The sequence below is a fragment of the Triticum aestivum genome, chromosome 4B (genome assembly GCF_018294505.1).
Source record: "Triticum aestivum cultivar Chinese Spring chromosome 4B, IWGSC CS RefSeq v2.1, whole genome shotgun sequence".
Classification (NCBI taxonomy): Eukaryota; Viridiplantae; Streptophyta; class Magnoliopsida; order Poales; family Poaceae; genus Triticum; species Triticum aestivum.
The window spans coordinates 25,249,757-25,274,141 of record NC_057804.1 but is presented as its reverse complement, the minus strand read 5'-3'; the positions used below and the strand labels follow the sequence as shown (position 1 = coordinate 25,274,141).

The window sequence follows — 24,385 nt, the reverse complement described above, 5'->3', positions numbered from 1 at the left end:
TCCTCTCTCTCGGGTTGTAATTTGGAATAAAGAATTTTAATTCGGCGGTCGATTTGAGCCACTTCTTCCTCTTGTAGCTCCATAGGGGCACCAAAGCTCAACAAAAAGAATCTCCACCCGTGCCTTGTCGTTCTGCGGCGGGCTGCTTAATCAGTTCACAACGTTGATTCAGCTATGGTGCTTCGGCGGATCTGGTTCATGGGGCTGCTTATTATTCCTATCTCCGGCGGTGCTCCAGCGACGACAGCGGTCGGCAACGGGCAGGATGACGATGGATGCAAGGATCTCTTAGGACTGAGTTTTTACTTTTTTTTAGGTCTTTTGTGCAATTGTACAGGGACATGTGTGTTTCTGGGTCCTTTTGATGAATTTCGTGTGTCCATGCTCTATATGCTTTTTCGCAATATAAACACGTAAGTTATTCCTAGAAAAAAACTAGCAGCACCGAAGCTTAAAAAAAACAAAAAAAAAACTCCACCCGTGCTAATTGTCAAAAGAAAAAAAAGAAAAAAACTCCACCCACCCGTGCCTCTGCTCTGCTCTGTCTTCGTCCCGTGCTACGGCTCCAACCTTCTCCGCTCCCACGGCACAACACAATGCTCCGGTGCTCCGCCTCCGGCTTCGCTGCTCCGACTCCGTCCGGCGACTCCTAGGCGCCCCCGCTCCGGTGCTCCACCTCCGCCTTCGCCTGCCTCAACGCCTTACAAGATCTGCGAGAGGAGACGCCGCCAATGGCGACCTAGGGTTTCGGCCCCTCCACCTGCGCCGCCCCGCCGCCGCCGTTGGGGACAAATCCGTCTGCTCCACCCCTCACCGATCTACGGCTCCCGTCGTCCGCCTCCGGCTGCTCTCAATCGAGCCAGTCGCCGCCCCGGAGCTCCGCGTGTGCCGCCTCCGACATCCCCCGTCCACGAACCCGGGCGGCCGCAAATCTCCCGTACCTCCGTCCACTATCCCCCCCAAGCAGCCGCACCCCTCCCCAGGCTCTCAACCAGGTTATGCTCTCCACCACCTGGTTCTTCATTCATGGCCAAAGGAGGGTTTACTACTGTAAATGGGGGGAATTCCGGAAATAGCTTCCGTTTTCCTGATTCAGTGGCACAATCTGTGGTCGCTGTCCAGCAGGTCGGAGCGGCGGCGGTTGCAAGAGGAGAGGAGGAGCGCGCGCGAGAGCTGTACCCATGTGGTGGCAGCATTACCTCCTCAACCACGTGGGCGATGACAAGACGCACTTCGTTGCCGTGGCTACGGGTGGTTTCAGGCACAGCATGGTCAGTTAACTTACTTAGCCCTTCCTCGCGACAGCTCTCTCCTTCCAACTTTTATGAGGGTTTTGGGGTACGGTGGCAAACACCCATACACGCTAGGAGAGTCTGATGTTGGGGGTCTGATGTTGTACAATGCAACGAAGTCCAAGTTACCATGGTTTACAATTTCGTCGAAATTTCTTGAAACTAGATGACCCGTTGCGCCAATAGCGCAAAGGGCGACAACAAGCCAAGTATTGTAAGAGTGGTGATAGGAAAATTCACGCACAGATTGAAATAATAAATACTTACTGCTGGTAGATAGATACTTAGTGACGATATATAGCGTTATAAGAAGTTTTTGATCAATTATCTACAATGTTATTAGGAAACAAGGTAGATAGCCAGCGATACATCTTATGAGGCGACGAACATTAGATGGAGTCATCGTTGCACGTTTCATGGATATTGAAAACGGCTTTGTTGTCCAGGCTACCTTTATTAGTGCTATAGCCTGGTTTTGTTCAAAACACCGAAAATACAAGCGTATGAGGACAGCAACAGGGTAGCAGTCTTCACTTGTCCTTGCGGGTGGTGGTTTTAGTAGCCAGAGCGAAGGTTGTGAGGGCCAATTTAGCGAGCTTCTATATACAAACAAAGCTGATGCAAAAGACAGTATAGCTCATAAGGAAAGAGATCAACATGGCATTGGCAAGTTTATAAGATTTAAATTGCCACTGTAATAAAGCCCATTATATAGTGTATCAGTTGCATGGATGCACAAGGAAGAGATACACCAGTGAAGGAATTTAAAAGGATCTAACAACATTTATGGGGTTTTATCATTTTAAAGTCAACAGATTGGAAAGCATGACAATGTTAAAATAACCAAAAGCAAGGAATGAACAACCCGGTGAAGGGATTATAAGCTGCAGGAATAGACGTACCACACATGCATGCTTATCTGAAAACTTGGATCAGACACTATTTTAGCATTTTTGATGAAATGATCTCCGCAGCAGCAGCAGCAGCAGCAGCGCTAAAACTTCAAAAGGATTACATGAAAAACACATACTTGTGGTCTATATGAACAGAAACAGAAATCCAACAAAGTCAAATAAAGAAACAGAAGCATGGAAACTCTAATTGCTATAGGAAAATAAGCTTTATTGTACGTGGGTTTCGTAGCGCTTAATTTTGTACGATCCATGCGCCGACTGCCAACTTGGACAGGTAGTTAGCAGTGTATTATGCTTAATTGTATAGAAAGGGCATACGTGTTAAGCTCAAGTGGCTTAGCAACTGTGGTTTCCATCGTGTTAGGAGGCGTAGTAGCAGGAGCATCAGCATCAATATCAGTCAGTTGAGAACCCTGCGAAAGGGTGAAGCTAAATTATTGGGAACCATGCAAGAGGAAACCAACAAAGATAAAGAGGGAGCTAGATCCAATAGAAATACTAACAGCGATTGAAACAAAGGAATTTATGAAAGTTGGTGTGACCACCCGGTCATGATGCTTCTTTTGCCAAACAAGGATACGCGCATGTGGCAGCTCCCTCTTCTGAAACTCCACTGTGTGGATAACTGAAAAATAGGAAGTTAAATGAAAAGCGGTAAAATTAACATACATGGCTAAGAAAATGTTTAATAGGGGAGTGAAGGCACTGGGTATAGTACCAGCAACTACAGGCCCAAACATCCTCCCGGTCCTGATTTTCTGTAGGTACTCAAGAAGCTTCATGCGATACACTCGAACGGTAATGTCAGCCCTATCGACTGTTTTTTGCCCAGGTTCAATACTCCCCGTTATTTCAGCCACTTTGGACCCGTTGCGCCCATGGCGCAAAAAGCGAATGCAAACCAAGTACTGGAACCATGCAAGTTAGAATGATCATGACCCGTTGCGCTCCTAGTACTTAGATGGCATTTTTATATGCATCAAACATATTTAGTGGATTTAAATACCATGCAAGTAGATAAGTATAGATAGCATATTTATACATAATGGTTGGTAGTACGGTTCATGGTAGCATGATAGCCCAAAATCATTAAGCGTAAAAGCAAAGTTTAAGGTAGTTTATGATAGCTTATTTATACTGTTTCTATAGAGTGGATGACGAAGCTTCATAGAGCTTGATCAGAACGCCATGCCATCTCAGTCCCTTGTCTGGTGCGATGCATGGATTTGTGTAGGAATATCTGCATATAATGTGTTTCTAAAAAAAGTGAGAAAAAGACATGTGGGGTGTGCAAATGACCGCCTGAACACGCCCAAATGTTCATGGGTCTTTTGGTTTAGACATGCCCCAAATGATGAATCAAACATGCAATACATCCCCTAAGGTTCAAATCAAATAACTTGCTTCTATACGACCCATGGATGAGAGCTTCTAGCTGAGTAATGAATCATAGAACTGTAACTAAGCAGGCAATTTATCTTATTAGCCTTTTCCAGTGGATTGCTAAGCTACTCGGCAGAAACATTTTTAAAATGCTTTCTATATTTGTAGATTGTATCTTTTTTCCTTGGCATAAAAACATTAAAATTGAAAAAAATTCTTTAGTGTGTAGCTTTTGCAAAAGAATTACTTCATGAATAAACAATTATGTGTGCCCTATATTCAAATTTATGCACCCCAAACGGCTACTGCCCTCGACCAAAATTCTCAATTTCGCTACAAGATTTACTCAAGAAGCAACAATGAGACCATATTTCCTGGCAAAAAAGTATTTACAATGAAAGATTTACACAAAGCAGAATGGAAGTCATAGTAACTCAATTGATTTTAAATGATCTGTAAATAGTTTTGCTGCAAACCAAGCTGTCTAAGCATCAAGCAATCACATTTAAATTACCATAATAATTACATCAAAAAGGCAGGCACAAGCTCGATTGTGTTCAAAAGTGAGAGATATGACCTTGTTCTTCTTCACCAAACTCTTCTGCTGGATTATCCATCTTCTTTCTCAGATCTGCCCACATCGTATTCGGCGAAGCCACATATTAGAAATAAAATCACAGTGCCAGAGGATGCAAGAGGTGAGAGAGGAGCACCTAGTAGAGGTTTGTGGACTACATCTTTATGCCACACCATATCCACATCCCTAGCGCTTGACGTACTTGCTGCTATTGCCGTCTCTACCTTATTTCCTCCATTGCCGGTTCGTGGACTACCTCTTCAGGACACGCCGAATACATATCTTCTCCTGCACCAGCTGGTAGTCTCGCCCTTCAATCATGCCGCTAAAAAATGAAAAGAGAACACTATGATCAAGTTGATAAGGCTTACGACTGTATGTGAGGACAGCAAATAATTCATGCTTATCAACACCATAGTGTACAATTTTAGCACAAATCACATCATCGTTCTGGAAGAAAATAGGTGGAAGCATAAGAAAGCAATTCAAAAATCTCTGCAGAGGCACTCACATGGTAAAATCCAAAACATTGAAAGCAATATATTATGTTTGTGAAATGTACAGGATTCAAGAAACTGAGTGCCGTCAAAAGTAGTCTGCTATCCATATCCAGAACTCCAGTTCTATCATACTCGCTAAAAGTTTTATTGGTTGAGATCATTTTTGGATCACCCACCAGCAAGTATGCATGGTTCATATGTGAAGAGAAACTGACAATTACAAACAATAACCAATTAGCCAACACATGAAAAACTATCCTAAACCACTATGACTACTATTCACCAATACCATACATGATAGCACTGTGCTATAAGTTTCTTCATGATTCACCATATAAAAAGATTATACCTCTTCTACATAGCAGCACAAGACGTTTACGCAAGATGAAAAGAGTAAGTTTAATTTCTTTTCACCTATTTCTTATCAATGGAGATGGAAAATGCTCTAGTCTATTTTTAATGTTTTATCTTGTCCACCTATTTGTAGATAGGCCTTTTTGTAACATGACAGACTGAAATTTATTAAGAGACAGGAAACTTTTATTATCTGATCGAAAGAACAAAAGTTAGTAAATATTTGCTACAAGTACCCGACAGGAACAAGTGCAGCCTCAGTCTTTTTCAGAAGGCTAGTACATATTACAAACCAGGAAACGATGGTTGAAATATGTGCTATGATGCAGCTTCTGAAACACGGGTTCATGGTTGGCCACGATAAGTGTCAAATGTTTTCTCCTTTTTATTTGTCGTCCATTAGGGTCATAGCTGATGGTACCTTATAAACAGAATTTTCAGAACAGATTGCAGCTTGTATAAGATGGACAGGTTTAGTTAGTATCATATTCAATCGAAAAGCAAAATAATCATTTAACTATTTACATGTCTAGATCCAAGATTTGAGAAATCAATAAAGTTCCCACCCCAGAAACCACAGTGGAAGCAAGTAAATAACCCAAGCTTGGTGTCGCACCACAATAAAGAGGATCATAAAGGAAAAATATAGAGGATCATACAGAATAATCAGGAATCTGTACACACAGCTTACTACAGTTTACTCATTCTTCATAATCAATCAACATGCTTGATGCCGCACCACAATAAGTAGCACATGGATATTCTAACTCACAGGACAACCTATATAATGTCGGCTTGCCTTGCATTTGCACCTCTCATTGCATCGACCACCAAGGTAACATAAAAAAAGCACGCCAACCAAGATAAACTAAATCATGGACTTGGACAGGAAAATCAAAGAGAGGGAAAACCTGTGGATGGGTTAGTCGATAGCAAGTCGCCGGCGAGGAAGCCCAGGTCTGGCCGACAACACCCGGCCCCACACACAGTTCAGAAGCACACTCTACTACATAATCAGATGGCATGAAAGTACCAACAGCGACCAACCAAACCGAATAAACCACATGAATGGTTGTGAATGAAGCCAGAATCATATGCATCTCAGAACTGACCAAATTTAACTGATAATTCAAGATACTAAAGATCTGCTCTGCATTTTCGACAGTGAAAATAGTAAAGATCTCAAATGCAATAAAACAACAAGGAAGCAAACAAGTTGCACATGATTTAAATTACGTCGCGTAACTTCTAAAGTTTTCCCCTTATATGACAACCTTCTTCCCAGCAAGAGTCATTACAGTATTTAGATATCTTGTATGAAAAAGATCAAGAACTAAAAACTACATTCGGCAAGACATCCTCTCTACAAAAGGAAATTCCTAGAGCAAACATAGCCGATTCAGTGCACATATCTCCAAGGCTCGAGTAAGGAAATTGTCAAAAAAGGAGTAAACTGGATCGGAAGGAGCTGCAATACCTACGGATGGGTTGGTGACTGTGAGGTCGACAAGGACGCCTATCCAAGTATGTTTCTTCTGTCATAAGCTTTTCTTTTACTTCGTCATGAAGCTGTGAAAAAAGCCATCTTGGTATGAGCTTTCGAGCTTTAAACCAACCATTTTCATGAATAAATTAGTTGCTTCAGTTCTGTTGGGCTGTATCATATAACAAAGAACAGAACAAAATAGAAGTTTCTCTACCAAAGTTGTAATTATCTTGAGTAAATGGAAGTTCAGATAAATGAGAATCCTTGAGGCAAACACGAATTAAAAAATCAGCCATCGCAATCCTCAATGTCCGCTGTTCCTCTCTCTATGGTCAGGCCATTACAACCAAAACAGAAGGTATCACAACTCATAGGCATCTGAAGTTCTGAACTGTAGGCAAAGCATAGCTAGCCATCAACGTCTTATCTAACACACCAAAACTATCCAAAGACCAGCACCAAATTATACCCCATCAATAATGAAGGCCCACCAAAGACCAAAAGCAAAGCAGCTAGCAATAATATATAATCCAGGAACAACAAAACTATTGAGACCATGGATCTAAAGCCAGTGAAGCCACTCTGTAATCCAAAAACATTCTGACAAGATGGACCAACCCTGTGAAGCACGACAGGGGGTAACGGCTATGTCAGCATGGCACCAGACATAATTATCGTTACATCCTTACAATTAATCTTCATATGGAGTTATTTATGTTAGAAAGACGGTTCCAAAGCCAACACCTCTCCTTTTGCATCTGTATCTACCACCTCTCCTTTTGCATATGTATCGACCATCAACCAAAATAGCTAAAAGGGTAGATTGAACACATTGCACACACAAGGAGCATAAACAAAAGTGTGGGTTGAGCAGAAAAATCAAAGAACAAGTGGGGAAGAAGTTACAATACCTGCGGGCGGGAAAAAAGCATTGGAGTGAGGGGAGGCATACTGGGATGGCGGGCACCATCTACACAAATATAATGCCTCTTGATTCAGTTTTAATGAGGTGTGTACAAAGCAAAGGCAACATAAAGTTGAGCTAAAGAAAATAGTGAAGATTAACCTGGGAAGAATGTGAAAACCAAGCTGCAAGTAAAACCATAGCTTCATTCTGCTTTTGTTCTTCTGAAAAGTTACAACTTAAATTAGCATGCGTTGAATCGAAGGACACAATTGAACAAAATTTAAAAGTATCACTCATGCTAATAGCATATAAAAGCAGATCATTCCAATGGCAACAAACCATCACGTCATACTAACCATTATCCATTCCAGCAGCAACAGATCTGCACTGGAGGTCTATAACGAATTAACCATACAAGGCAAGTTGAGAATATTTCCAGGGGTACCAATATCGAACAGGTTGAACACGACATGAAAAAAGAAGAGCACGAGTCTGGACAAAACATACCTGCTCCCAATGTATTGTGCCAAAAACAGGGTCCACGGGAGAAGTTTCACCTTGTTCTTGACTCTTCCTCAAGATCGTCCCTCTTATCTTCTTCATAAGATCTGCACATATCATGTTCAGAAAAATTGTAAATCGAGAAATCAAAATCAGGAAACAAAGAAATCAAGAGGCAAAAACTTGGGAGGAAGAAGATGACAGGGCCAAACCTAGATTGGGGATGAGGAACAAAAACCAGCGGTAAGTGGTCGGGAGTGATGGTCGGCCCCACACCACCGCGACCCGAGCGCCGCTGGATCTCCGGCCTCGCAGCACCTTCCCCATGTCCGTCCTGCTCACCCTCCCCCTGGTCCTCATCCTCCATACCCATCACAGAAATCACACCGCCCCTGCTCTACCATGGTGTGACCTACTCACAGCAACACCAGATCAAGAACATGGGGAGGCGAAACCACTGTGCACGGCAACGCCGGTGGGGAGGCACTGCCTTGCGGGGACGGGATAAAGAGGCGGCTGGAGGAGAGATAGCTAGAAGAGGAGAGAAACCAATCATCAATATCTGCTGTTTAAACTTATGTGCGTTTTCTATAGTAGCACGCGTACTATATTCGTAAATTTACACTGAGAATTGTATGCCAATTAATACTATGCACGTTATGTTTGCAAGAATATGGGTCAGTTGGACTTCGTTGCATTGTACAACATCAGACCCCCAAGATGATGCATTGTGCATTATTACACCTAAAACATGGTGATAAATATGGGTCACATAATACATGTTAATTCTAGCTGATCCATGTTCATTTTTACATGAAAATTCAAACCAACCGAAATTTCTTGAACGAAAGGCTAAAATTTCGCCCATCCTCGAAATTGTCGAAATTTTGGAAATTGAACATATAAATCTAGCTAGACTACCCGCAAAACTTGGCCGTGGAAGGGGACGATGGCCGTGGCGTCCATGCATAAAGCAAAAATATTTGGAATTGCATCATCTACAAAATAGAGCGGAAAAACATCAACTGGTCCTGTTTGAATGAGTATCTAGTAGCCTACCTTGACAAAGAAAATTAACTGAATCATAGGTGGCGTCGAGCTGCTGAGGCAACGATGACGTCCAGATCGTGGCGTCCATGCAAGGAGTAGGTCAGCCTGGGGACGGTGATGGTGTTAAGGCGGCCGCGTCCGCGTGTGGAGTGGACCGGTAGTGGTCGCGTCTAGGCGGTGGATGCCGTGCGAGAAGTAGAGCGCAGCCGAGGAGGCTTATAGGCAGTCCACGTCGAGTGGATCCGGCCGGTGAGGCGGCTTGCGCCGTCGGAGCGAGGGGAGGTGGTAGACGCAGTGAAGGGCGTCGGCGTTGGATGGTGAGGAGGCAACGTTGGCTGGTCTGGATGCTGCGGGCGAGGCGCGTCATGGCCCATGTTGGAGATGACGTTAGGCAGCGCTGGAGCCTGTAGCGGTTTCATATTCCACGATCGTGATGACTCGTGGGCGGAATATTGCAGGATAGTGGCCCGAGCACTGCTCGTTGCTACGCCACTGGGAAAATCTCGTACTTTGCTAATTAGGGATTAAGGGCTATCATTAGAGCACTAGACGTGTTGAGGTGCTCACCATTGAAGCGATGTGGGCTGTTAGATTAGCGTGGACTGATGGCCAAGATTTATTGGATTTTGCCCCTTTGGGTCTTTTTATATTGGTATAGATAATAAGTTCACTCATGTCACTTAAGCACATTTTTTGTCCATAATGTATGTTCCAAATATATGAGTTTTTGTTTCGTTTGGTTGCTATGTCCTTTTGTAGTCATGAAATTGCAAATGGTGTCTGTATTTCCTGAAAATAGCACGAAACTTAACTTGTCTAAGACAGTGAACCTTGTAACTCTAAGTTTATCTTCCTTGTTCTTCAATAGTGCATACCGCAGGAGGTTGGGAACCATTTGGGGAGCATGATCTCTGAAACCATCAAACTAGAAGCTCCTAATGGCATATTTCATATTGGAGTGTGTAGAAAGACGGGTGAGCTAGTTCTTCAGTCTGGCTGGGATAAATTTGTCGCAATGCATCACATAGAAGAAAATTATTCTTTTTGGTTCGTGTACCGTGGGAACTCTACCTTTAAGGTTCGTATATTCAATTCCAATGATCATGAGATGACTACTTCCTGTTCTCAACCACCTCAGAGCTTTGGGGGTGTTCCATCTGCCGCAACTTGCGATCATCATGTGCTGAATGGTAAGATTGATTATAGTATTCTATGTTATTCTTATGAGAGTTGTGCTATGTTATTCTTATGAGAGTTGTGCAAGCTGCTTTTCAGGATATGAAGCTCACATGCTGAATGAGCGTGCATCTGTGGAGTTTGGGGTCGATTTGGAACCTCATAGCTCCGGCAATCTCGAGGGGCCTTCCCAGCATTCCTACATTTTAGCTGCAGGGATAACTCTAGGTGCTGTGGAGACGAAGAAAGTTGAGGAGAAAGTCCAAGCAATTCAATCTGCACTTCCTATCTTCGTGACAGTAATGACCAAAACCTGGGTTAATGGCCGTAATTTGGTGAGTTCAAATACCTATTGTTTTTAGATTGCGTTGATTTGTTAACGAAATCTGGGGACGCACTTGTGCAATTACATTACAAAACCTGCGCATAACTAATTTCTCATCTAAAAATGCATCGAAACCTGTTAATGCATAAACACCGATTGTATTGTGTGGATCACTCCCACTGAAGTAGTGAGACATTGATCTTACATTTGGAATTTTCATGTAACGCCCGTGCATGTTTCATCAGCGCTTCTGCCGTGAATACGGTTCAAGATATATTCCACCTATGAGGAAAGGAAAGCCTCTCATGCTCCAGGCAGAGGGAAGAACGACGGAGTGGCCAGCCAGATTGGGAATAGATGCGACTAGAGTGAACTGGATTCGTCGTGGCTGGAAGGAATTCGTCGCCGGCAATGACGTGCGGGAGGGGGATATCTGCCTCTTTGAACGGGCAAAGAGCACGACACGGCTTAGGATGACGGTCCATTTCCTCCGCAAGTCAGACATGGAGGTGTAGCTCAAGCCCTAGTATGGTTCTAACCGTGGTACCCTGCCATGGCACTGCCTTGACATGACAGTGAGTGAACTTGTATCTAATTTGGGATAGGTTGGACTTTAGTCTGCCTCTAGTTAGTAGTGTACTGTCTGATGCTCATATGCATATTGTTTGTGATTAGGAGGATGTCTTCAGGTGATAACCTTTTCCCCCATGAGACGCAAACATCATTATGCTACGTGCATGCTCTGTTCAACTGGGATTATAGCGCTTGTTCATGAATATGAAAAACTGTTTGGTTGGACTGCCATGACATGATTTTTTGCTCTAGTATCAAGCCGATGCCTGCTACTGCTTAGGATTGACAAGGCTTGCATACGCATACCTGAACCAATTCCAGCGCGGCAGGTCACCTTCTTGCGAAAGAAACGAGCCTTTTTTTTTTGCAGAGTAAAAAAGTTGTGCATGAGGTATGCCGGTGTGGCTGAGACAAGTATCTTTTGTCAATTTTCTGGACAATAATAAGCTGTAAAAGGTTCTAAGCCAGTTCTCAGGTTCTCAGGGAAACTCCGGCCTGTCAAAAGCCTTTTGGAAGTCTAATTTTAAGACCATCATTCCTAGCTTCCTCTTAACCGCTGTTTGAACCATCTCATCTCGGAGGCGCGGATGAAATTTTCCATAGTAATGAATCTGCCCCTAATAAATACTGACTGCATATATATATATGATGAATAGGATCTGGGATAAAGTGTTGAAGCCGACTGCCCAGCACCTTTTGAGATAATCTTAACTAGATCGGCAACGCGCGAGGGTGCCGGTCCCAACGATATGGTCAAGTGACGGAAGATTAAACGGCATGATGCATTTATACGAAGGCAAGTTTAGAACATGTAACAGGATAACCGATTATCGGGTTCAGGGCTAAGAAGAAAACATTGGCACCAGAGGCGATATAACTATAAAGCCATAGTTAGGCATACAATAGATAGCTTGGTTCAATTGCCTCCATGAGTGCCATTCCATTTGAGATGCGACGCAAAAAATGACCAACAAAATACCATGACGTTTGTCATGCTTCCGGATGCCTCTGTTTTGTGCCTACCAAATTTGGCAAAATTTCTCATATTCTTAAATATATCACTTTACATATGAGAACTGATACATGCACACATATATAATGAAATTAAACTTGACTAATGCAACAACAGAGTGAAAGTCTCATGAATATGGGAAGAAATGTTACAAATGTTCTGCATCCTTTTGACACTACCAATCCAAAGTGATCATTTCAATGGGCAATTTTTTCACAAGCCTTATTTAAATTATGTGTTTGATAAATAACACTGGCTCTGAACTGTACATGACCATAAAAAGTGCATACATAGATCATTTTCCTATGATAATATGATATACAAAAATCCTTGATAAATAAAGTGTATCTATGTCAATAGTACTTTCTCCGTCCTGAAATATCTGTCGCAACCGACACATTTTGAACTAAACAACATTTTTCAATTACATCCTTATACAATTCAAAAGTTGGCGATCCGCTCCTCCCTCTCCCTCGTGATTCGCTCCTTCCTCGCGTCGTCGCCTCCAGAGCTCGCCGCCGGCTCCAGGCCTCTGCTCCTCCCTGCAGCTTCAGACCTCTTCTCCCCGCAGCTCCAGGCCTCTGTTCCTCCCTGCAGATCGCCCCAGGCCTTGCCCCAGGGAGCGCTTCGTAGGCCTCTGCTCTAGCGAGCTCAAGGCGTGGGGGAGCTCCAGGCGAGCTCCAGACATGGGGGAGGAGCAGCAAGAGGCAGTACCTTGCTGCCCCAAGTTTCTCGCATGGCCTCCCTAGGCGAGGAACCGCAAGGCCGTGCTCCACGTCCAAAATGCCTCCACCGTGCTCCAGGACGCCTCCTCTGCTACGTGATGAGGAGGATGGTGAGAAACATGACTTGATCTATAAAAGAAGTTCTGTCTAATGTAACCTATAAATCGACAAGTTGGCTTGAAAATTGACAAATTGATCTGTAAGAGAAGTACGCCTGAAAAAATTAAAAATTACAGTACACATGCAAATTGATCCAACTCTTGCAAATTGATCTCTCATTTTTTTGACCAGGGTTAAATGCCAATTTGCTATCAACAGGTAATTCTAATTTCAATTTGGGGTTTTCTTCCATGTATGCATACAATTAGGAGTACAAATGATCTCTAGTTCTTTGAAATGGTGATTGTTGGTGTTGCATCACTAATGGTGCAGTATACTGTAGTGAAGAGAAAAATGCAGCAAAGGCAGGAAAGAGTTACTACTACAGGCGAAATTGGTCACTGCTATACCTTCTTAAGTGCGCAATGAACTCCTGCTTTGCCATGTGCTTCATCTCCTCCAGCAAGGCGGGAAAAAGTTACTGCAATGCAACACAAGGACCAGCATGAATCCATCAAGGAATTGGCACACGTCCAAACGATGCAAAGCTTGAGCACGCAAGAGTCACCAAAATTGTGTGCATTGTGAACTGAATTAAAATTCAGTTGATTTACTCAAAATACATTCATGGCAGTAAAAAAGAAACCATGAGCAGAATCATGAGATGATGGCACTACATATTGTATCAAACATTTTTTGATATCAAACATGCTTGGAGTACTCAAAAAATTAAATTCATAGGTACTGTGAATTTAACTCCATGTTTTAGTAACTCCAACAAATTCAAAGTTAACTGAACATTTAAATCCATGGCGTGCTACTTGCTCTGAAACATCCATGTTTTAGTAATGAATGCAACCAAGAGAAGCTCTTCAATCTCCTAAGGAGACAACAATGTATAGAAGAGAGACAGCCACCCCGTGTAAATTTGAGCACGACCATCTCAGAGAGCTAAACCACCTCTCCACACATTCTTTGCAAAGAAGTTTAGTGCCTAAGAAGAATATGATCTAAATTCACTGAAATAGGCAAAACATGCAGGTCCCAATTCCATTAAATCAAACAAACCTAAGGATCCATGATAACTAAAGTAAGAACCTAAAAGAGTAAATAAACCTAGATGAGATTCAAAAATAAGCAGACAGAATGGACACAGGCCAAGCTGACCAGCCCAGTTAATGTCTTCCTAACAACATACTACTTTAGGTACAGACCAACGAACATTTTTTATAAACCATATCTAGAACGATATTGGTTTGTCTGGTAGCCCCAACAACACGACACATGCGAGCAGTTCCAACAAACAAATCAACACGCTACTTCTAGGACATAGCAGAAAGGTACAAAAAATCCTAGGTCCTACCAGGATCTATAGAAGTGACCAAAATGCCCAATTCCAAATGCCGCAAGCACAAAAATAAAGGCAGGGGATAATAGTTTTAGATTCTAGGCTTCTACCAATAAGAGAACAAAAAGCAGATACATCCATTGTCCAAACAAAATCTAACAGCAGGAAGAAATGTAAGCCTAGGCCTGGAAAGCATAGAAGAGAGGGGGAGAAGGGGACAACCTGCAAAGAGGTGGTCGAAGATAGAGCACGACAAACTGGCCAGAATAACGAGCACCTGTAGACAGCGGACCAACCTGCAAGGGGAAAAAGAGGAAAAGGTACAACCATGGATGAGCTGCAGTTAACCAGAATTTAGACGGTCCAAAACAAATAAGCACCGCGCCAGACCAACCCATTTTGCCTCTGCTTACTAAATACTAATAGGGCTTGTCATATATATCTTTCGAGTATAAAGGACAAACAGAATACCGACACGGGTAAGAAGAATAAACAACAAACATCCTGTGGTGATGAAGAAATAACTACAGATCGGGAGCGCGCCTTGGTATATGAGCATCCAATAACTAAATATGGAGCTCGGGAACGACCCTCGACATCTCAATATTAAAGTAACCATTACATTGTCCAAACATATAATTCTCACCTCTGTTTTTGAAGATTAACTGACACGATATCTGAATAGTAGCTACAGGCTCAAGTTTGACACAGTCAAAGAAGAAAGTGGGAGGAGCAGCTAGCAATGGTGAGCTAGTTCTACCTGCTTGAACTGACCCCTCCTCTTGGAGAGGACGATGATCTGGTCATTGAGCTTCTTCCAGGCGCCATCCTTGAAGCAGATCTCGACGATCGGCGGACTTCCTTCTGCCGGCCAGGTGGCACTACATCTCCACGCTAAGGAGCGACGTGATCGCCGCGTCGAGGCTGCTGCCCTCCTGCATCAGCAAAAACAAAATATCTCTTTTATATCAGTAATACCAATAGGCAACAGGTCATGTTTCAAAGGGTTACAGGTTGATACATCAAGGGTCACAAAGCAAGTACTGGCATTTGACAAAACAGAGAAGGCCACACACTGTAGTACTACACATGAATAAACAGCCAGACACACAGTGATACCTCGGTAATGTTATTTGGTGGGGTAATCCTTGGGAGTAATCACCAGAGCTCAGGCAAATAATTGTGATGGTAAAGGTGGATCTAAAGATTACACAAATCCTAAAACAAAACAGTGCCCTGATTTTAGCTCTCGACCATCAACTACTACACCACTTGACCGCATCGGTTGTTTTAGATGGAAGAGAATGTGTGGAGCCTAGGAGAAAAAAAATCCTTCGCCAACCACATACTGCACCTCCAAATCCCCAACCAGTAAGGAATAATTTTACACTAAGGGTACCAAGACTGAATAAAATGCTTTCTGGTTCACTTGTGTGCTGATCTAATATATGATGTTGTTCTTTGTTAAGTTCAGAAAAATAGGGATATTTAGCAGGAACAGGGGAGGTTCAGATTAAGTTCAATTTGTTGGGTCAATGACCTTTTAATGATATTCTGCTCAGATTGCATACTTGACTGCTTCATTAGACAACACAGAAACTCCATATTTAATAGTCATCGCAAATAGGAGATACATCAGATTAGTATCATGTTCTAATTAGGAAAGAAGAGAAGGTTAGAGACCTCAGTAATCATATAGAATCATGGTCATAGAGGAAACAATCTGCTCAACATATATAGATACAAGAATACATAGTGAAAATACACAAAATATGATCATTTGCAAAGAAAGAATAGCCAAGAGAAAATTGATTAGCGAGAGAGAAGGCATAACTTACCTTTTTAGTCAACTACATTTAGTGTGATGAAAGTGCAGATCCTTGACAATCGCATGGAGTACTACAACTGCCCAAATAAGCAATTTATCTACATATCCGACAGTAGAAGAGTTTGGAAAAAACAAGATTTTTACATGCAATGGATGCGCACTCACACACACACAAAGTTGGCTCCAGCCGGTTTGAGCCATCCAAAATTAAACAAAAACGTGATGTGTGCGCGCGCACACACACACACACACACAATTTGCTGCTCGAGTTTCAGTCATGGCATACACAATTTGTATGCATCCAAAACCGAAGGTACAAATAGCAGGTAGATGAGAGGGGGAGCTCACCACAATTGTGTTGGGTGGGAGTTGAAGAGGGAGGTAGGGATGTTGGCATGCTCCTCTCAATGATATCATATATAACCTTTCATCTCAATGTATTATTTAGTTATGTTACATGCAGAATGAGATACAAAAGAACATGTAATATACAAAAAAGGGAATGCATCAACAGCGGAAAGAAATGCTAAAAGGGAACATAGAGCAGAAGACCAACCCAAAATGCAAGCAAGAATCTTTAAAAGGGAACATGGAGCAGCATGAGCATGAGGCATAGAAAAATAGGGTCACCTTAAGATCAAGAATCAGTGGCCCTCTCCCAGTTCAAATCAGAAGGATAGAACCACTATTATTGATTAGAGTTATTTTTACCCAGGCAAAACATTACAACACTGGATCCTAAGCTACAGGTGAGGCATACAAAACTACAAGTGTCTATTATTTTCATATATAAACAACCTTTAGTATCTCAACCAGAACCAAAGCAAAACAAAAAATCATGGTTAAGTAACCAGCAAAGGAAGAATGCACCTTTTTGGAATTTTAAAGTAGCAAGACATTAAAAGTTCTCTTTTGCCTTCAATACTACACACATTAGGGGAGGTAGCTGTAGTTTTATTGCATAGTGGGCTCAAATTCGCCTTTTCTCGATCATATAACCTATCCCCATCATCTCTTATCACCAGATCAATCTGTTTACACAATGGAGCTGCCCTGGTTATCACTCAACAAGAATGACCATCCAAGGACAGATCAATAGGTATCACAGGATCAAAAAGGATTCTAGAGACAACAGGGAGGATCCAACTTGATACCCACAGGTGCCTTGATTGCTCAAAGGCACACTTATTCCAGCCACAGTTAATCATCATCGCCCTAGCACGAACGCCACCGCCACAGACAAAGCGAAATGGCGAGAATGCCCCCGGCGGGGCAGGCTATTTATGAGCGGTGGCACGAAATGGGAGTAACTATTCATTCCAGTAGTAACTTTTTTTTATCCGACGGACGAGGTCGTTACAGGGGTCGACCCAACGGCCCAGATCCGATCAAGGCACCTGATCCGACGGTCAGGAATCCCAAATCGCTGTGGTGCGGCCTGAGGAGCTTCTATTCTTATTTCTGGATGGATGGATGGATCAATATAGCCATGGCCATGTCCCATACAGTAGCCGAAGCAGAGGAGCAGGAGGAAGATGGAGCTCACCGAGGCAGTACTCAGTGCACGCCGGGGTTGCGCGTGAACGCCGTCCAACCGGCAAGGAACCACGTCGGAGTTGCGCCTTGCACCGTCCCGCCGACGAGCACAAACGCACCAAAAAACCTGTATAAGAAAGGCATCGTTATTTATTAGAAACAATTAAGAGTGTTTCTTCCACCGCTATCACGACATTCATGTTTTTCTTTTGAATTCAGAGTTTGTATCCAAACAAATAAAATCTTTAGGTAAATATATTTTCATCAAGGTGGTGTATCCCGTTGTCTGAAATAGCAAAAATAACAAAACAAAGATAGGAATAGTGGAAGGATGTAAATTTTTCTCAAAGATTGCATCTAATTCAGTCTTTTATCTTAACAGAAACATCCACATACCCTTTGTCCTAGACCAAAAGAAATGAAAAAAAGATAGCATCATATTGAAATGAAGAAATGGCTCGCATAATATAGAATGGATCTCAGCCCGAACAAATTGATTTTAAATACATTTAAACCATGACACATATATAAGCAATCATAATGTACAAAGCACCTTGTCCCAAAAACACATAACCAGTGGTTAGGAGCAGCAACATTCTAACCAAAATATAACTACGAAACCTATATGAGAAAACAGAAACCTCTAAAATATCCTCTCGGCTCATATGGAACAGAGGGCGTACATCTCGAGCAGCATAGCAAAAAATGTATTTCTCCATGAATTAATATATATATATATATACACACGGTGGCGCTAAACTGCGCTCGCCTAACCGTATGCTGGTCGCTAATGACCCACCCGACGGGCCGCTTGTTCCTCCTCCCTATGGATTAGGAAATGGAAGTAACAAGCAATACAAAAAATAGTAATTGATTAAATTCTTTTACCGTAGTCAGCGCCCTATCTCCGCCCCGCAACACTAGACACTTGAACCCACCATCTACTAATGACGGTAATCATATCAGGGTACATGGTCAACGAAGTACTAGTACATTACGAGGCATTGCAGCAGTAAATCCATTACGAGGCTGTGCAGCAGTCAGTCCTCTGATTGTAAAATAAGGTGAACACATAGTAGTTGGTTTACTATGTTAAAAGAGTGTGCGAATAACAATAGGTGGTTTCTAGCCAACGCTTGGAAAAAGTAAGCGCCGGTGAACGGTTCCTCTAGTAATTGGTTTACTGTATGTCAGAAATACAATTACCATGTACGTGGCTAATGGCTGACATTGAATATTAGTTTTTTTATTTAAATGGAAAATGTACCTATGGTAACAGCGTTACCACTCTATGCATGAATCCTACTAGGTACAGTAGGTGCTAGTAATTGCATTACGATGTGGTAACTGCATTACGATGTGGTATGGCGGAAAATCACGTACTAGTGAGAATTAAAGAAGCCTAAATAAACATAAAATATTTTAAGCTTACGACTGATCTACCTTGGTTTATTATTTTTTGCGCAAAATTGGCCGAAGAATTTAATAACCTGATTACTATGTTCCCTTCACAAATTGCAACTACGTTTTATGAACACATTACTACGTGCAAATAGGCCTGAACAGGCATAGCAAATTTTACCATCCAATGGTGGAGAGTCGTAATGATTAGGGTCCACTACTGTGTTCCATTCGTTTATTGCAGTGAAGACATAGCAAATTTTATTATCCAACAGTGGAGAGCCGTAGTAATGATTAAAGTCCATTACCATGTCCCATTAGTTTTCTACGGTGAATTTCCAATCGGTAAGGAGGCGCGCGGAGCGGACTAATTAGAGTAGTTGAGAGACTCGGTCGGGCAGCCGGCGCGTACGATAGCCTATAATGCGCTCTGGCTTAGTTTAGCGTGTCTATATATATATATATATATATATATATATATATATATATATAAAATATAATGATAGAGATATATTGCATAAGCAAGTCAGATAACCGTGAGATGTAACATAATGTACAGGTTAGTGATCCATGACTGCAGCTAAATTTCAGAAGAAAAAAAGGACACTATTGAGTAGGCAATGTAGCACTAATATTAGACGGAGTAATCTTTCCTTGCAGCCGCACAACATATGTAGGCATAGATAAATAAGACTGGGGATTAAACCTCGTCCAGCTCCACAACGTCCGCGACTTGCAGAGGTCACAGACATTCATTGTTTCAGATTTCTTTGTCACAACACGACTACTCTCTGAAGAAAGATTCGATTTTCTTCTCAGACCACAGTTAAAGATTCAGAATTCTGCATAATTTCTCCTCTCTGAAGAACGAAAGTTGCAGTAACCAAATTGGTGGGTGTGGACAAGCAAAGCATAGCATGAGAAGGAGAGGAAGCAGAGAGATACCTTGCATGGCGTCCAGTAGGGTTGTAGCAGCGGCGGCCCAGAGGAGCGAAGCGATGGTCTTCCCTTGCTTGTGCCTGCGTGCATCAGGGAGTGAGGGAGGAAGGGGAGCGGCCAAATCAAAACAAGCAAGCAGAGGGGGAGGGGGAGCAGAATAGAGACCTTGCATTCTCATTTTGTGGTGATGGAGAAGAAGCACATGGCTGCCAATGCCGGTGTCGTGGTTGTGGCCGAGGTGGATCCGGCCGGCGCCGTGCTGGAAGCAAGCAGAGGATGGGTTGCATCCCCATGCGAGACTTGGTCTTGTTTCATATGTTGGCCAGAGTTGTTGAATGTTTAAACATAGTCCTGTCGTGGTTAACAAACGAAGGTTATTACCTTATGACATATGCTCTTGCATATTTTTTTTTGTTCACTCTGTAAAATAGCAGGACATCATTTTACTTCATTTAATGTAAGTAAATCTTATCTAACCTAGCAAAAATATAACCAGTGGTTAGGAGCAGCAACATTCTAACCAAAAAAATGCTAAAAACATAATTTATATCAGCAAGAGGAAGAAAGAAGGGAAATCCTTAAAATCATGACAGTTCCCACATATTCACCACAAAAATCATGTTATTCCCCATGTGCATCATGAACAAACCCACTACTTGAACAGCAACACCATTGAAAATCAAACAGTTTAGAAGTGGACCATTGAATTAACAAACAAAAATCCTTAAAAAACATGGGATTTGCATATTTTATTTCTTGTCATCTGGACCTAAACTTTCTCAATCGGATCCTGAAGAAAGCACACACACAGTTCATACAAATAACATAATTATTTCCTTCTTGCCCCTTCTGTTCAATAATTTGAGTGCACAAAATACTGAATCACGACCGTTCATGTTGTTATCCTCTGTTCACCATCCATCATAGAAGAAACAATTGATAAATTTATTTGCCATCTTAAATGGCAAAAAAATCATCTAATAACAGGCATCTGTTACATCATCTACATGAAAGATTTGATACATAAATTATGGCCTGGAAGCCTCATGCAGACCCCAAAATTGACACTAGTTTGATGGACATTTCGCTCAGAGCACAAGAGATAGCAGGGGTGGAGGAACAGAGGTACTCACCTGAAGTCTGAGCCGGCTTCAGGTCACGATCTAGGGAGAGGCAGGCCACCAGCTCCCATGGCTGGCGGGGGAAGGGGTAGTGGGTGGGGTGGGCGCCGTGCTCCTGGAAGAGATAGGTGCACCCGAGCTGCTGGCTGCTCCTGTCGCTGCTGTCATTGGTGATGGGCGCTGCTGCCGTCCGAGGCTAGGGTTCACCGTTGGACGCATGCGTGCACCTGTGTGACCAAGAGCAGCAGCAGCATGAGGGGAGGGGAGGGGCCAGTAGCAAATCGAAATGGACGCACCTTGAGCAGCAGCAGCAACGCTAGGGTTAGGGTTGAAGCAGAGGCGCGGCGGTGATCCGGCGGCGGTGGCCATCTTCTTCCTCCCCCTAGCCTCATGTTCCTCTCCCCGTTGCTCCCCTGTCGAGCTCGAGCTCGTCCATGGCCGCCGCGGCGGGCGGGGCGGGACGGCGGGGCCGCGGTCATCGGCCACGGCCACGGCGAGCGGGACGGGCGGGGCGGGGAGGAGAGAGGTCCACCGCGGCGTGGTCTGAGGGCTTCGGCGGCAGCGATGTGAGCGGGGCGGCGAGGTCTGAGGGAGGGAGAGGAAGGGGAGAGGGCGGGGCGAGCGGGGGCTGGGACGCGGGGAGAGGAGGCGCGCGGGAGGGGAGAGGAGGAGGCTAGGGTTCACCACGGGAGCCGGCCCTTTTATACCCCCTGTGAGCGAAATGATGAAAATGCCCCCGGCGGGCAGACTATTTACGAGCGGTGGCACGAAACGGGAGTAACTATTCATTCCAGCAGTAACTTTTTTTTATCCGACGGAGGAGGTCGCTCCAGGGGTCGGTCCGACGGCCCAGATTCGATCAAGCCACCCGATCCAACGGTCAGGAAGCCCAAATCGCTGAGGAGCCGGAAGGAGAGCTTCTATTCTTATCTCTGGATAAGAATGTGCACTAGGGAGATATATCTGAAATCCTTGACTTTCAGTGGACTGCCAATCCTTGAATTCCCTCCATTGTATTTTCCTTTTTGCTAATGAAACCAGAGCATACCGGAAACCAAACCGTGCACACAATAAGAAAATATGTGTATTCACGTTTCACATGATTCTTCCTTGTGGGATGAACATGTTTCGTACGCAGCTAGATTGATGGATGCATGTGCGCAGTTAATCAGCATCGATGGTGTGTGCACGCACTCTTTCTTGATTTCTTCCACTTTAGCTACCTGTAAGTTGCCTGAATTTTAAATTTAAGTCAGTCAATTTCTTGGCCGTTGATTATTGCTCTGAGGTTCGTGCTGCATATTTTTCCTGGCCTATGCTAATTGTTGGGCTGGGCTTGTTTGTTTCAACAGACCCCATATTTGGGTCAATCGATTTATTACAGGGTCGGAGCCCATTAACAGTGTGATCCATCGCTCCTAGCTTTTTCTTCTTTTTTTTCTTCTGTCTTATGTGTCTATGTTTTTGTTTTTCTTTGTTAGTTGGTTTTTATTTCTCTTTTGTGTGTGTTTTTGGGATGTTGGGTGGGTGTTATGCACACACATGAATACTAAGTAATATGTGCAGAAATTTAACTATTATATGATTATTGTTTGCATATTATAAAAAGTGCAATTTAAGAGCAAAGTTGTGTGCAAGCTCTTTAAAACTTTTGTTATCTTTCTTGTTTAAAGGGCAATACTATTGCTACTAATTCATCGTTGCATATTTTCAATTTATTTATTTTTACCTTTTTTTTCTTCAAGGGTAAACCTAATGACAGTAGTAAATTCCTTCTTAGGAACCATTTTTTTGGCAAAAAATCACTATTATATGTTTATTGTTGTACAAAAAACGCAAATTCTGTGCAACGTGTGAATTTTTTTACATTTGTTCTTTCTTTTCTTTTCTTTTCTTCTTAAAGGGTAATATCAATGCCACTAAATGATTTTGCCACAGAAACCTTCATTATTTTGATATTGTTCGATTTTTATTTCATTTTTCTTCTTCTTAAAGGGTAATACCAATGCCACTAATTCATTACTTCAATAGAAAACTTTGCTTCTTGCAAAAAAATCCACTAATATATATTTATTTTTGCATATTATAATAAAGCGCAAATCCTTTGTAAAATGTGTGCAAACTTTGTCATTAGTTTGTTTTACATATTATTTCTTCTTTAAGGAAAATAGCAATGCCAGTAATTCGGCCTTCTTTAAAACACTTGATTATTAAAAAAATAAGTTTTTTATTTTGTTTTTTCTGAAAGGGTAGTACCAATGCCATTAATTTATTCTTTCTCAGAGAACTTTATTGTTCTTATTATTATTATTCATTTTATTTCTTCTGAAATGGTAATATCAATGCCACTAATTTATTATTTCTTAGGAAACTTCATTATTTTTATTTTTTTAAGTTTTCATTTTATTTTGTTTTATTTTGTTTGAATGGGTAATACAATTCTACTAATTCATTCTTCCTTAAAAAATCATTATTATGATTTTTTTATTTTTATATTTCTTTGTTCTTTACTACTTAGAAACTTCTTTTTAAGAAAATTTGAATATTATATGCTTCTTCTAGCTTATTATAAAAATGAGCGATTTCTATGTAAATTGTGTGCAATTTTTTTCATTATTTGTTTTATTATTTTCCTTTTTTTCTTCTTAATTGATAATACCAATGACACTAATTTTTTAGCTGACACCACCACAAGTATTAGAATTGCAAGCGACCGACCCTTTTAGCTCATAGTAATTAAACTATGGTAGTTAAAAAAACTATGGTATTGTAATAATACTTAAAAAATATTTTGCTATTAAACGGGGAGTTAGTTATACTAAAAACTATGGTATTGTAATAATACTTAAAAAATATTTTGCTATTAAACGACGCGTTAGTTATACTCCCTCTGTTTCAGAATATAAGGTGTATTGGTTTCCGTGCAATTCAACCATTTGAAAGTTTTTTTTGTGAGAAAATTTCTGATCTATTCATCTTCAATATATGGCAGTACAATGAATAACAGAAATAATAGAAATTACATCCAGATCCATAGACCACCTAGCGACGACTACAAGCACTGAAGCGAGCCGAAGGCGCGCCGCCGTCATCGCCCCTCCATCACCGGAGTCGGGCACAACTTATTGTAGTAGACAGTCGGGAAGTCGTCGTGCTAAGGCCCCGTAGGACCAGCGCACCAGAACAGCAACCGCCACAGATGAAGAATAATCTAGATCAGAAGGATACAATCCGAAGACACACAAATGTAGACGAACAATGATGAGATCCGAACAAATCCACCAAAGATAGATCCACCGGAGGCACACCTCCACACGCCCACCAACGATGCTAGACGC

General features: G+C 42.2%; 1 protein-coding gene and 1 long non-coding RNA gene across 8 annotated transcripts; one reads left to right on the top strand and one right to left on the bottom strand.

Annotated features, from left to right (window-relative positions):
• The first annotated feature begins 505 nt into the window (after positions 1-505).
• Positions 506-11,269, top strand: LOC123090717 (B3 domain-containing protein Os12g0591400). The gene is made up of 5 exons (XM_044512052.1): positions 506-995; positions 1,126-1,271; positions 9,833-10,154; positions 10,240-10,475; positions 10,711-11,269. The coding sequence occupies exons 2-5, from the start codon at positions 1,182-1,184 to the stop codon at positions 10,978-10,980; spliced, it is 918 nt and encodes a 305-aa protein (XP_044367987.1). The 5' UTR covers positions 506-995; positions 1,126-1,181; the 3' UTR covers positions 10,981-11,269.
• An 896-nt stretch (positions 11,270-12,165) lies between these two features.
• Positions 12,166-21,719, bottom strand: LOC123090718 (uncharacterized). Of its 7 annotated transcripts, XR_006442552.1 has the most exons (10): positions 21,344-21,719; positions 21,060-21,274; positions 20,092-20,277; positions 19,933-20,006; positions 17,597-17,713; positions 16,061-16,127; positions 14,983-15,157; positions 14,445-14,518; positions 13,285-13,355; positions 12,166-12,863 (listed from the first exon to the last, which is right to left on the bottom strand). It is a non-coding gene; the product is annotated as an uncharacterized lncRNA (long non-coding RNA). The 7 variants fall into 7 exon arrangements; XR_006442550.1 differs by adding an exon at positions 19,694-19,847 and having other exon boundaries at positions 14,983-17,713; XR_006442549.1 differs by having other exon boundaries at positions 16,061-17,713.
• Positions 21,720-24,385: the final 2,666 nt, after the last annotated feature.

Excerpts from the sequence above, each read along its gene's own strand:
- LOC123090717 (XM_044512052.1), top strand. The coding sequence starts at position 1,182 with ATGTGGTGGCAGCATTACCTCCTCAACCACGTGGGCGATGACAAGACG. Across the intron at positions 10,155-10,239 it reads CGATCATCATGTGCTGAATG|GATATGAAGCTCACATGCTG; the intron begins GTAAGATTGATT and ends GCTGCTTTTCAG. Across the intron at positions 10,476-10,710 it reads GGGTTAATGGCCGTAATTTG|CGCTTCTGCCGTGAATACGG; the intron begins GTGAGTTCAAAT and ends ATGTTTCATCAG.